The sequence below is a fragment of the Erigeron canadensis genome, chromosome 1, assembly GCF_010389155.1.
Source record: "Erigeron canadensis isolate Cc75 chromosome 1, C_canadensis_v1, whole genome shotgun sequence".
NCBI lineage: Eukaryota > Viridiplantae > Streptophyta > Magnoliopsida > Asterales > Asteraceae > Erigeron > Erigeron canadensis.
In genome coordinates, this window is record NC_057761.1 from 57702817 (window position 1) to 57717232 (window position 14416).

The 14416-nt window shown below is 34.7% G+C and overlaps 2 protein-coding genes and 1 long non-coding RNA gene across 3 annotated transcripts; 2 read left to right on the forward strand and 1 right to left on the reverse strand.

Moving 5' to 3' along the window:
- Window positions 1-3612: 3612 nt before the first annotated feature.
- On the forward strand, window positions 3613-5576 carry LOC122605730. Its single transcript, XR_006324692.1, has 4 exons — window positions 3613-3697; window positions 4425-4509; window positions 5244-5321; window positions 5418-5576. It is a non-coding gene; the product is annotated as an uncharacterized LOC122605730 (long non-coding RNA).
- A 1648-nt stretch (window positions 5577-7224) lies between these two features.
- LOC122605719 lies at window positions 7225-8823 on the forward strand. Its single transcript, XM_043778681.1, has 2 exons — window positions 7225-7922; window positions 8007-8823. Exons 1-2 carry the CDS (start codon window positions 7292-7294, stop codon window positions 8741-8743), a joined length of 1368 nt encoding a protein of 455 aa, XP_043634616.1. The 5' UTR covers window positions 7225-7291; the 3' UTR covers window positions 8744-8823.
- On the reverse strand, window positions 8757-13970 carry LOC122605710 (beta-galactosidase 8). The gene is made up of 17 exons (XM_043778670.1): window positions 13701-13970; window positions 13312-13407; window positions 12471-12583; window positions 12311-12377; window positions 12133-12225; window positions 11907-12050; window positions 11618-11812; window positions 11443-11530; window positions 11095-11213; window positions 10836-10997; window positions 10475-10677; window positions 10268-10377; window positions 10082-10191; window positions 9782-9991; window positions 9493-9701; window positions 9079-9418; window positions 8757-8995 (listed from the first exon to the last, which is right to left on the reverse strand). The coding sequence occupies exons 1-17, from the start codon at window positions 13851-13853 to the stop codon at window positions 8888-8890; spliced, it is 2520 nt and encodes an 839-aa protein (XP_043634605.1). The 5' UTR covers window positions 13854-13970; the 3' UTR covers window positions 8757-8887.
- Window positions 13971-14416: the final 446 nt, after the last annotated feature.

Here is a 14416-nt window from a genome sequence, read left to right on the forward strand (position 1 = left end):
CCTACAACCCTAATATTTATTTCTTTCTGTTTTTATATAAGCTTTTTTTATATGTATATATATATCTATAATATAATACAGTATTTCATTATTTGACTATATTTCTAATTTTTTTTTATCGGTAATTCCATAAATTAGGTTTTTTTTTAAATTTATAATTGCATTCTTGATTGCAGGTTAATTATGTACAAATCGGTTAGAATGAGAAAAGTGAAACAGAGGTAATAGATTGTTTGTGTATTTTTTATTATGTATATATATCTACAATCTGTTTTTTATCGGTAATTCCATAAGTTACGAAGCTTGAAAAGGTTCAAAATTATGAATATGTCAGAAGTAACATCTGAGCTGCAACGTAAGGGTTATTAGAGGAGTTTAATAAGATTGTAAATACGTTACAAGTCAGAAGATTGCAATGGAATGTTTGAAAGATCTGCTAGAAATTAAAGACAACTTTAAACATTACATAAGGTTATGTAGGGATAACTTAAATTTGCCTTTGGAATTCTTCTCTGTCCCGTTCTCATGTCTTTGGCTGGTGAATATGTTTCTCAATTCGCTTTCATCTATGATTTGTTATTGCTTCTCGTTATCTTTCTTCCTTTTTTTAATATTACTAACATTTTGCACATTGGTATCCACTTAGTTTATGCTGACTGAATGTCGACATATAAACGAAGGACAAAAAGTTATCAAGGTCAATAGGTCATCATACATTTTTTACACAGAAAATCCAGCTAAATATGACCATTTAACACTAAGAGGTTCATACATTGATTCTGATGTATATCTTTCTGAGTGTATGTCATTTATACCTTTTGATGTGTGATGTAATATCTTCTTATAACTTCTTCTTCTACATTTTCATATGATCATTAAATTTTGCCAACAGGGAGCCGTGTAATTGTGCTCTTTTATCCTCACCTTGATAGTGTATCCTTGGACTTGCTTCCTCTCTCTGCCTTCTTCCCGATGTTTCTGGAGATATATTTGCATATGTATAGTTTTATGTAATTTATCATGAAGTTTAAAAAAAGCATCTGACATCTTTCAACTAATATTATGGTTCGAAAGGTAGCATGATGATTGGTGCTGGATTTTGTGGAAGTTTATATGAAGATGACTTGCATTGCAGCCTTTGCTTGGCTGGCAGATAGCTCTCCTGAGGGCTCTTTACTGCGTCATATCTTTTTAACATGAAGGTCTTCAGCTAGGTTCTGTCTTCTGTTTTTTGATCTAATCTTGATACTATGTAACCAACTTTTCTATGTGTATCAAAACTTGCTTCTTCAGCATACCATGGGTTACTTTATTTTTTTTTACAGATTAACGAGGATAAGGGAAAGAGTTATACTTTTGCGCGTCTTCCACCAAAGTGTCTTGTTCTCTTTATATCTGGAACTTAATCATCTCACTACCGGTTTGTACTTTGTCTGAAAAGGTAGCTGCAGAAAGTTTTAGTTTTTGGAGTTGAGTCAACCTGTTTTAGTCCAAGTTAATTAATCATATAATATGTGAAACTTCAGCCTAAAATTTTGCAAACCAAGAAGTTGATGCTTGGTCTAGTTTGATTTGATAGATAGTATGGTTTCATCTATGTGTAATTACCCAGCGACTCTCTGGTTCTGCAGTTAATGTTAAAGTAGAAAACCATTATCTTCTGCCTCATCTATACTAGAAAATCAGTAGGACATGGAGACATCATGTACCTATTCACATATTAATACGCAGACAATGGTAGCTTCAATCGTCAACTTTAGAACTTCGGTTTGTTGTCTCAATTTGTTTCTGGAATTGTCTTGTGTTGTACACATATAAATGTATGATGTTATATGTTTTGCCTTGAAGATTTAAAACCTCGAGGAAGGATCCATACTGGTTGGTGTGTACTCTGCTTTTTCAGTTCCTCCTTTGGGATGACCTCATTCACATGTAACAAAATCTACTATCCGAATTCTACTAAATGTATGATGTTAAGGTGTTTTTTTTTTTTTGCTCTTCTCTTTGATCACTATGTATAATTAGGGTTGTAATATATTATACAGAGTTAATTCATTATTCAGTTACTGTGGAATTAACTAATCGTTCTTTTTACTTATGTGCAGAGAACCATGTATAAGTGGTCTTAGGTATGTCCAACTGATTCTTGAAGTTCAGGATTATCTAGATGGCACGAGTTTTTGTATCCTGCATCTATTAATTGCCTTGTGCCTCATGTAAGTGACAGAAACTTTCAAACTATAATGAATGTTAGGTCAGAAGGTTATCTTAGTACTTTATGATTCATGCATTTTGAAATTAACTTGTTCCTGTTTAAAACCATAAATCTTTTTTTGTCATAATAACAATATCGTTCCTGTTTATAACCATCAATCTTTTTTTTTATGACTTAATAACATAACTTGTTACTGATTAAAGAATTAAAACCATAATTTTTAGTCTGTCGTTATAACATACAGTTGAGAATTAACGGGGATTAAATATGTGATAGAAAGTTTGAAACTATAATGAATCTTAGGTTAGAAGTTTGTTGTAGTACTTTATGATTCATGCATATTGTTCCTGTTTAAAACTTTTAATGTATTATGTCAGAATTTTATTTATGTTAATTTTTGAAAGATCTTGACAAAACTAGTAGAATCTTCAGTTGGAATGTGTTATAGATGATCAAGTTTATAAACCCATATGATTTCAACCTAATAAGGTTGAAGAAATGTTCTAAAAGACTATTAGGAGTATGACTTATGGAAGTCATGTTGTCCTGGCATGAATGCTGTTAATGTTCATTTAGGGAAAGTGGTCAAATTTTTGCTAGAAATTTCTCATTCTGAAACCTTTGTATGATATTTTAGATATTGTTAGCACTATTTACATGCTTCTTTTTTATGTTTTGATTTTCGGAGTCTACTTGCGAAACAAATACTCTGGTTGCTAGCCTTCATAAGTTGACGTTGTCTATTCGTGTAACTTCATTCCAGTGAATTGCTGGTCTATTATGGTAATGATGCTATTTGCTATTGAGTATTGTCTCAAGTGGGTTTTATAAGTGGCTAGATTGCATGTTAAAGTGGCACAAGACACATTACCTCTGAATGAATCGACAGTGGTAGACTAGTACAGAGACCGGCTATCAACATAGAGTTTACATGAGGATTCCTTTAGGGATGTACTTTTGGATTCTGTATTACCTGTTTAATTTGTTTTGTCATTAATTTATTTTCATCATTAATATATTACTGAATTACAACCTCTAGGTGAATGGTGCTAGCGTCTAGAGTAAAAAGTATTTCAACACCTGGTTTTCTTTCTTGGTTCTCTTTCTATTTTGTCTAAATGAGTTATAAACAGAGTAACTGTATCCCTTTGTTAGAAACGACACATGGTTTTGTCTATATTTAATATCTTGGGTACTTTTGCACTTTCAACTTATCATGGAACTGCTTTAGATAAGTTCAAGGCTATAAGAACTTGTTTTTTCTTTTTTTTTTTATTGGGACCAATCATTGTGTTTCTTAATTTCCTGCAAGTTTGACTTTTATATATTATGGTCTGTGTTATGTAGATTACTGTGGAATTAAACTAACTGCCCTTGTTATTGTGGTATTGCAACAAGGAATATTAAAGCTTATTGATGGCTTATAAGAGCTTGCTATGTGCCATTCAACCAGTGCTTTGAGCCTTTGAGTTTGTCTGGAAGGTATGACTTTTTAATCCTGCATTTATCAATGGCCTCGTGCATTAGGTTTGCTTACCTTGAGTTGAGGTTATTGGCTTCAAATCTATCATCTATGATATATGCTATGGGATTATCAAGAATGTTAAGCTAGAAGTCGGTTATGATTCATGCATGTTGCATAGTATTTGTGATGGATTTATCAATTGTTTCATGCATTAGGTTTGCTTGCCTTTGGTTGAGGTGTTTGTTGGCTTGAAACCTATGATAGATTTTATGGGATGATCATAAATGTTAGGTTAGAAGTCTGTTGTAATACGAGATAGTAGCAGGATTCCACCTTTTTGGAAGATGTCGGGTTAGTAAAGATTTATAAAAGGATTAAAATGCGAAGTGGTTTGGTAACATGATCACCATCATCACCTTCGCAGATACCCTCTCTTTCTCAAATCTCCCCAAAAGAAATTTGGTATACTGATGCGGACGTCTCTTTGGATTTTGGGGCGATTTGGGAATGAGTATATCTTCTCCTATTTAACCGGAAGGTGCTCGGTTGACCTTTTATCCTCAGATTGTCCATCTATTTCAACTGACCTTTGAAGAGCCTTTGATGAGTTTAAGGCTGCAAGAATTTATTGTTTCCCTTTTTTGTTTTTGTTTCTTTGCTGCAAATTTTTTGTTTCACTTCTATATATCGTGGTTTGTTATGCAGCCCATTATGGAGTTAAACTAAATGCTATTTTTAGTGCAGTGTGGAGGTCACATATAGGTGGTTGTACGCATGCACAACTGGTTCTTTGAGCTTGTTACCATTTGCCAATTGCCTCATGCATCAGGTTTTCTTACATTGGCTTTGTGCTTCAAAGATATGATATAATGATATAAACTATAAAATGCTCGCGAATTTAGGAGTTTGTTGTAGTGCATTACGATTAACCCATATAACATGTTCCTTTTTAGAACCATTAATCTATGTTCTCGTTTTGTCTTCAGAACATGAAAGTTCTTATGGTGTTGAGTTTATTATGACAAAATAAAATCTGAGTAGGACTCTGCTATACATAAGTTTATATCTTATACAAATAAAGGTAAGAAGCTTCAAGAGTTCAAGATACGTAAACACAACTCCAAAGCCTAGTATGCCCCCGCGGAAAACTTTTTATGTTGGCGGGATTGCTCTTAATGTGCATTTAGAGATATTTTTTTAAGCATAGTGACCCTTTATATGATCTGAATCTGCATTTACGTAAGTTTTCTAGCATAATATTATCATATTCGAACCTCTATTTGATCTTTAAGAATTTGTTTATTCTCTCATTACATGCTCCTTTTTTATGCTTATATATGGTCAAAGATTTGTAGCTACATACAAAACAGGCATTCTGTTTGCTACCTTTCAGAAGCAAGACTATCTGTATTTAAGTTTATTCCACCAACTTATATGTGCATGCAAAGTGATGCTCATTTTTTATTCTCCAATAAAAAAGAGGATCAAATATTATGCTAAATCGGGTTACATGCCCATTTTATTCCGACTTCTGTGACAACTTACTTCAACACATGTACCCAGTTCTCATGATGATTGCTTTAGGGAGTTCTGGATTCCACAAATACCTATTTGAACTTTATAAGCTTACAAGTTTTGCAGGTTTGCTTCTTAATTCCATCGTTATCTTTAACACAAAATAACATTCCATTCATTGTGAAATTCAGTTCTTGATTTCTGCACCTGATTTCTTTCCAGGTGAGTGGTGAAAAGATTGCAAAAAGCTTACTGATGCAAAAAGAAACCAATTCAAACAAATTGTTGTCTGTCGAAGGACATTAAGTGGTAGCAATAAGTTATCAATAAACAAATAGAATCTTTTTTTACATCAGCTTAGTGCCACATTCATATTCAGTTTCTCCATGTTATGAATTTCCAATAAGATATGAATCAATTTAAATATCTTGCAACAAATTTCCTGTTTATAATTTAGGATTGTGTTATAATCTACAAACATATATCAAAAAATATAAAGCATACAGGTATAAAAGTAAGTTAGTAATTATGCTGGTTCGACATGTTTTTATATGAGTATCATGATTTCACGTGATGGATTTATCCATAAAAGATAATGGTATATTCATTACCTGTCCACGACCCGACGTGGTCAAGTACTCAAGTTTATTGGTTTTACGCACCCTGATGGTTATTTGTGGATCATCATGATTCCAATTGCCATATTTTAAAAAAAGACACGGCAAAGAAAGTTATAATCATGTATTCATCTAAACTAAATCATATTTGTTCGAGTAATAGTTATCGTTAATACTTAAGTTAAGATTCGAACTTTTTCTATTCTCTCTCTTTTAACGTTTCCCTTTTATTGTCTCTCTTTATTGACATTTTTTTTTAAATATATATACCCTTTACGTGTCAAAGTTAGATTTATACTCCGTATTACTTTTTAAGCAATAAATATTGCATATCGTTAAATTTTGGTTGGCAATTTGCTTTTAGAAAAATACAAGTCTAGAACATGTGATCATTACCCGTTTTCTCTAACCTGCTTTCGACCAAAAATTTTGATCCGAACTTAGTGGAAATGGCATCTAGCTCGTTCAAATAATCTTTATCTTTTATGCCCCTGCAAACCCATAGCGGAGAGTATCACATAACACCATAAACTTTGTTTTCTTCTGTTATAGCTATTCTATAAGTTTCTAACAAACTGAAGTAATTAAGAAATTACAGCAATTCTAAACCTGGTTCAAAAGAGGATCATTCAAAGAATTTGTCGTTATCCTCCCAAAAGAAGTGCATGAATGTATGGTTAAGCAAAGCCCATAGATGCCACCGGACCCATGTGACCCACTCAATTATGCCTCCATTCTCTTCCACGTTATTCCATTTTTGTAATACATTAAAATCTTTTATAATTAAGCTAGAAGTTTTAGCTTAAGAGTCTCTAGCTAGCGGTTGAAATATTTATAAGGTATACGAAATGGATAAACTATGAGCTTTTTTGTTCCCAGGTTATTCGGAAAATGCGAGTATTCGACTAATATGTTCACAGGAGTCACCATGAATTGAACTTTTCGAACTTTTTTCTTTGCTACCTTAAGATGTTTACCTAGTGATATTCAAACATGAAATGTTCTTTTATATAAATATTATCATGCCCGACTACTAGAGCACCTAGCTTGATGGTGGTTAAAGTGTATAAAATATACAGGAAGTTATATTAGAATGCATCCTTTGGATGTATAATTATCCAATATGTCTGCTTAAGAAAGACAATAATACGGCTTACAATATATAATACGAGTACCTTGAGTAATGAGTATATGTTTCTTCAAAAGGTCAAAAGGTATAATATATGTGTTTGACAAAATGAAAGGGCCCGTCCTCAAGGTTCCAAGTATCTTTTTTGAAACTGAAGGGAAACCAGTTAACAATTGCATGGATTAGTGCGAACTCCATGCATTATTCTTTCCTTTTGCTTTATACCCCTATAAATGACTTCCAACTTTCCATCAAACAAATCATTCCATTCATACTTCATTTCTTTGTTTCTTATAATAGTAAAATACTACAAGTAGTAGAAAAGAAAACGAATCAGCACAGTTTTGGACATGGGGAAGTCACTCCTTTTTGTGACTTTCCTTATTATTTCAATCATTGGAGCAACCACTGTTGGAGCGTCTGATGATCATAAGACTCCGACACCAGTGCCAGCTGGTCCTAAGGCTCCAACACCAGTGCCGGACCCTAAGACCCCGGCACCCGTGCTAGTCCCTAAGACACCTACTCCGGCACCAAAACCCAAGACACCAGCACCGGCACCTAAGACACCTGCACCGACACCAAAACCTAAGACACCGGCACCCAAACCTAAGACACCGGCACCGGCACCCAAACCTAAGACACCGGCACCGGCACCCAAACCTAAGACACCGGCACCAGCACCCAAACCTAAGACACCGGCACCGGCACCCAAACCTAAGACACCTGCGCCGACACCCAAGCCTAAAACTCCAGCACCGGCACCAAAGCCTAAACCAAAAGATGATGATGAGACTAATTACGATGAGTTGACACCTGACCCAAAATCAGGATGTGAAAGGGCTTTTTGTAAATCCAAAGTTTGTCAATACAAGACACTAACTTGTCCCAAGGAGTGCCCAGAAAGAAAGCCCAAGAAGAACAAGAAGAGTAAAGGGTGCCATATTAATTGTGGGAGAAAGTGTGAAGCTACTTGCAAGTGTAAGCAGCCTATTAATTTGTTACGAAATGTTTTTTTTCATTTTAATAGTTAATCATCTGTATTACTAATGTTAATGTTGGCAGGGAGGAGACCAAAATGTAACGGATATGGCTCTCTGTGTTACGATCCAAGGTTCGTTGGTGGTGATGGAGTTATGTTTTACTTCCATGGTGGCAAAGGACGTGATTTCGCTCTTGTCTCAGACACCAACCTTCAAATCAACGCCCATTTCATTGGAAGCCGACCTAATGGTAGGAAGCGTGACTACACATGGGTTCAATCAGTGGCAGTCATGTTCGACAGCCAATCACTAGTCATTTCAGCCAAGAAAGTACAACAATGGGATGACTCTGTGGATGTCCTTCTTGTGAAATGGAACGGTAAAGAAGTCACGGTCCCATTTGATGGAGATTCTGAATGGAAAACCAACACGGGAGTAAGAGATGTAGTGGTCGAGAGGACTGATGACACCAACACCTTGAAAGTCACTATTGGTGGGTTGGTAGAGATTGACATGAAGGCCATTCCAGTGACCAAAGCAGATGACAAAGCTCACAACTACCAGCTACCATCAAGTGACGCTTTTGCCCACTTTGAGTTGCAATTCAAGTTTTCGAATCTTTCAGACGATGTGGAGGGTATCTTGGGGAAAACATACCAACCGGGGTATGTCAGCCCGGTGAAGAGAGGGATAGCTATGCCTATAATGGGTGGGGAAGACAAGTATGAAACTTCATCCCTTACTTCCCCTGTTTGCAAACTATGCAGATTTAAGCCACAAACTGAAATGGCTGATGCTATTGGTATCTCTGAATACTGATCAACTATTGTAATGTTACAATTTCATCTTCTGATTTTCTATTAAATTGTATTAATAATGGAAAGAAAGCCTTCCAAATTTGATTATTATCGATATAATATAATTTTATTCTATAAATAAGAGACATGTTCACGTGTTATTTTTTCATGCACATGAAGCTTCTACTGCTAAACTTTTCACTACACCTATACAAGGATCACCAAATGTAGCAGTCGCAACTCCAACGTTACAAGTCCTTGACCCTATGCAAGCCTGTAATGATTAACACTCGTTAGTTGAAACCGTTCAAATGAAAAGATATACACATAAACATAGTCAAATTTGAAAGAATTGACCTTTTGTATGACTGAAAGGGCGTTGGTACTTCGGCATTTACCATGACTGAAACTTCCACATTTCCCTTGAGGAGTTCCAAAGCTAGCAAATTTGATTGAAGAGATGACTTGATTAGGATGAGGGCACTCGAGCGAAACTCTTGGCTCTGACTTTGACTTTATTCTTGACTTATCTTGACTCCAAGTGTCTACTGGTAGAGGATGAGATTGCGAAACATGTGAACACAAACTTTCCAACTCTTGTGTTGCGAAAGAGATTCTTGTAGGATCCCCTCCTATTTCCTCAAACAAGACCATTACATTCCCACTTGGTTTTAACCATGATCGAGGTACATGGTACCTGCAAGCAAGATTAATTTAATTAAAAATAAGATTCGAATGTTAAGAGATATGCTCAATAAAGACTTCACTTACAGCTTTTGCGATGGTTTCCCACAATTCTTGAGGCATTTTGATGAACTATATGAGCCCTTGTAACTACAATCTGAACAACCACTAGTTGGAGCGATATAAGCTGGCCAATAACGCCCGATGCTTTGACCATTGACCCAAGCCTCGCCTTTCCCCATCCCAGTGAAGTCTATCGCTACTGGGTTATCACCCGACGGGGCATCAAAATTGGTCTGTTTCAACATAGTTTTTTGTTTAACACACTAATGCAGAGTACAACATGCAATGGTTCTACAAAAAATCTTGATATTACCTTATACCAAGTCAAAGGTTGGCTTTTAGGTGACCCTGATACCCATAGTGATGAACCACCAGTGTTTAGGCCTAGTGCTTCTCCTTTGAGTCCAATTTGATATGTCCACTGCTTGGATGAAAGGTCAACAGACGACCCATTTGTTAATCCCATGAGTTCCACTGGACCAGTAATGCCTGCACCTGTTTTATCAAAAAATGCACCATAGTTCTGCACAGTGTACACAAAAATCAGATTAATACTGAATATGTTCACTTTGCTATCTATATTAAATTTTTTAAAAATTTACAGAAGTAGGACCTGAAGTCCAACAGTCAAACTCAAGATATCAATTTTGTTCTTTCCGGACTTAAGGGTGATGGGGATATCCTTAGATATCTGAGGTTGTGATGCACTCCCAGTTGCACTACCTAAAGGTTAAAAACATTTAAGATTTATCATGACATTTTACAAAAGTTTCAACTTATTGTTTTGACTTGTTTGTACCTTCAAGTTGATCATTAACAAATAAATGAAAAACATGACCGAGTGATTTCACATGAAGATTCGTTTGAGATCCATCGTGAAGGAAGGGCTCGTCACCTTTAATGTCAGCTCTGCGAAAAAGTTGTGGCAAAACCTTAAGAGGTGAATAACTTACCATGAACATGATTGACTCCTTTTCAAAAGTACAAATATAGAAAACTCTTGTACCTTAATGAATACCATAAATAATCACTTTGATCGGCTGTGGTATTAATTTGCTCCAATAATCCTGGTCTATTGAATGCATCATCACTCGAGATCCCCACTGGCTCACTAACATAACTCCAGTCAGATGAAATCGCCTCTGAAGCACCTGACTCATCACTAACACTTGTAGTTACAAACTTTCGGATGGTAGACACAGAGTTTATCTGTCAAAGCTCAAGTTTAGAAAGACCTCATATTAAATATGTGTTATAACATAGAGCATAAATATGTATTTTCCTGGAATTCAACTTTAAAGTAATTCATATAAGTATATAACAATGAACTTTAGAATAACTAGGAGTGATCATAAAGTCAAACAAACCTTTGCAGAGTTGAACACTACATTCTTGCAGTCAGGCAAGATGCTAACAGACCAAGCTGGTAAGTGGTAAGAATTGCCATTAAAAGTCACAGTTGCATCATTTTGTGAATCTATATTCGCCAAAAAAGCAGCACATGTTGATGATGTCTTATACACATGAGCCTAATCCCAAAAAAGTTGATGTTAGTGAAGAAAAATGAATCCAGTCACATCTTTAGTTCAAAAGGGATCAAGAAGAAGGGGAATACATATATTTCACCTCTGCATTGTGACCAAGAGAAGTATATTTTGGGTTGGTTGCCACCAACGCCTCTTCACAAAGCTTTATGGCCTTGTGTAATTCATTTAAATGGCCCCACTTAGGTTGTCGAGGCGCTCCTGCACAAAATTCAAATTGATAATGCGAGTATACTTTGGCCCCTAAAAATCAAATGATTGGAAGAAAAATCTGTTTTATCCAAATTCCAAAAATTCAAATTGATTTTTTTGTCAACAAATCGTAACAATCAGTTTCAAAATGAAAATTTTTTAACACCCCTAGATATATAGCAACCGTTGACTAATAAGTACAAATCAATCCCGAAACAAGATTAAGAAGCAAGCGTACCATACTCATCAAGTGGAGCGTCATAATCGTAACTTGTTGCAATGAATGGTCCTCCAGTACTATGACCAAAATTAGTCCCACCATGGTACTGCAATGAGGCACACAACATATCCACCAATTTTTAACAGCCTCAAATTGAAAACCTACATAACACACAACACAAATATATACTAACCATGTAGTAGTTTTGAAAGGTCCCGCCTCTTTGGTAAAAGCGTGCAACCGCAAACGCAATATCTTCTACTGGTCGATAGGGCACTGCGCCACCAAAAGAAAGAAACCATCCTGTCCAGTTTTCAGTCCACATTGCAGGCTTGTTTTTAGAATTTGGAGTGAACCCATCACAGTAGAACCCATTGCAAGTGTTTATCTATATTCATAATAAAAAAAAACACATATAAATAGTTATTAACCTAGCTATAAAAAAAACTAAAGAAGTTTAGTCGGTTCTTTATTAGTGTTACCACTGACTCAGGAGCATCCTTTTGTTGGCACATAACCCATGGCACTCCTGTATTCAAAGATGTTGCCATACTCGCTGCCCATTTAATATAACTTTTCCCAGCAGGCCCATATTTGTCATCAATATTACCATATTCGTTCTCAATCTGGCACGAAAGAGGCCCAAATGACGTTTTATAATTATGTCAAACTCAAACTGGATCATAGTGTATTGCTTGATAAACTAACCTGAGATAAGATTATAGGTCCACCCTGAGATGCATAAAGATTTTCATCCTTCATCATGCCAACTATCTTGGCTGTAAATCGCTTCATTTCAGCCTAAACATATGTGAATTTGGTAAGCAACTGGTTCACCAAAAAAAAGAAGCTTTTTAATGCTTAGTAACAAAAGAGATAAATCAACCTTATAAGGCTCATTATCTGTTCGAAGCTCAATTCCAGGTATGAAATGTAACCAGAGCGGAAACCCACTGTTAATATAAATAATAGACTAATGAGCATAAACACCAAAATTTGCAACATTATGAATATCGAATAGTGAAAAAATTGAAATCAGAACTGACCCATAATTCCATTCAGCACAAACATAAGGTCCGATTCGAAGATGAACATAAAGACCAGCATCAGCCACTAATTTCACAAATTTGACCAAATCTTTTCTACCTTCAAAGTCATACTGTTGAATGCCAAAATTCATGATTAGTTTACAAGTTTATAACTAAGCCACAAATTTCAAAGATGAGTCAAAACCAAATATGCCGATAAGCCCCAAAAACTCACTAACCCAAACACCTGGGCTAGATTCAAGAAAATCTTGTAACTTCAAGGGAAAAAAAAAAGTTTTTTTGTAAAACACTAATCAACATAATTTTGGTCAATTAAAGAAAGACCAAAGCTATGTCAATTTTCGTAAACACTCAAAACATCAAAAAGCAGTTCCCTCCAAAAAAAAAGTGCAATTCTTCAAACTCATTATGTTGAAGTCCAAGATTTTGTCAGCATGTCATATGGCAAATGGGTCATATTTGTATTCAGATATTAATTTTAAATTAGCGTAATATTAAGTTGACCCAAAGATATGTTTAACAAAATCACCAGAACTAGGACGTCTAGTTAAGTTCATGAAAATCTTGTAGCTTCAAGAAAACTTAAAAAACTTATTCCTTTCTTGACATAGTAAAGTTCCCCACACTAAAAAGCTACACAATATCATGTGAGTGATGTGACTAAAAGTGTAACAACCTAAAAAAAATAAAAAATCATCTTTTCCCATTTTCTCAGACACCCAAAATTTCAACAAACATACCCTCCAAACAACTTGCAAAAGGCTACTCCAAACTCCAAAGATTATAGCAATTATTACTCATATCCCAAGATTCTTGAAAATAAAAAATAAAGTAGAACCTGATTTTTAACAGGTTCATGCAAATTCCAGAAAACATAAGTTTCAATCACATCCAATCCTCCTTCTTTTGATTTCTGAATTAGCCCTGGCCACATCTGCAATCCATTTAAAAAGAACCAATTAAAGTTACAACCTTTTTTAGTATCTATAAAAAAAAACAAGATTTTACTAATTAACAAGCTAAAGTTATTTTACATAATCACTTGTAATTGCCCATTAAAGATAATGACCAACCACATTATGTAGTATGTACAACGTGTAACCATTAGCAAAATCCTTTTTTTTTTTTTTAAAAAAAAGTAAAGAAAAGAAAAAAATATATATATGAGCATGTGTGTCGGTGTGGGTGAAGTAGCTAATTGTAAAAAAAAAAACAAAACACACATACATCAGGTGTACTTCTTGGATAATGAATAGAACCAGAAACTAACACTCGCCGTGTTCCGTCGATCACCAATGCCCGGTGATCATACGTCACATTGACTGCCGTCACCACCGCCGTCACCGCCACCAAAAACCAAAATACCAAAACTCTCATCATCTTTAAATAAAAACTTATCCTTTTCTTCCAATATATATATAGATAACTATCATCTATATAACAGAGGGTATATTTGTTACGATCTTTTTTTCTTAAAGCATTAGTTTTACTTTTGCTACAAAGAAAAGATTAAGATTGTACATCAATATCTATATATATATATATATATATATATATATATATATATATATATATATATATGTTAAGTAAAGTATCAAAAACATAAAATGTGAAGTAACAAAAGATAAAATTTGCCCGGGTCACTGGAAGTTTATAAGTAACGTGTCATCATCATTATCATTTTTCTTAAATGAAAGCTTAACCTTAAGTTTTTTGTATGTGTGTGTTTGTTGTGGGTCAGTTTAAGTAAAAAATGTGGTACATACAAACTTATATATATATAAAGGAATAAAATTATAATAATAATATTATTTATTGGGAAATGATATTAGTACCACAAATTTTAATGAATCTACTAGGTCATACAACTTTCTAATTACACTGTACAAGTTAATAAAGCATATATATATGTGGTAGATTAATCAATTCATATGAAATATCAC

Coding starts and splice junctions, on each gene's coding strand:
- LOC122605719 (XM_043778681.1), top strand. CDS start 7,292: ATGGGGAAGTCACTCCTTTTTGTGACTTTCCTTATTATTTCAATCATT. Junction 7,923..8,006: donor GTGTGAAGCTACTTGCAAGT/GTAAGCAGCCTA, acceptor TAATGTTGGCAG/GGAGGAGACCAAAATGTAAC.
- LOC122605710 (XM_043778670.1), bottom strand. CDS start 13,853: ATGATGAGAGTTTTGGTATTTTGGTTTTTGGTGGCGGTGACGGCGGTG. Junction 9,992..10,081: donor GTTTGACTGTTGGACTTCAG/GTCCTACTTCTG, acceptor TACACTGTGCAG/AACTATGGTGCATTTTTTGA. Junction 9,419..9,492: donor GGGAAACCATCGCAAAAGCT/GTAAGTGAAGTC, acceptor TCTTGCTTGCAG/GTACCATGTACCTCGATCAT.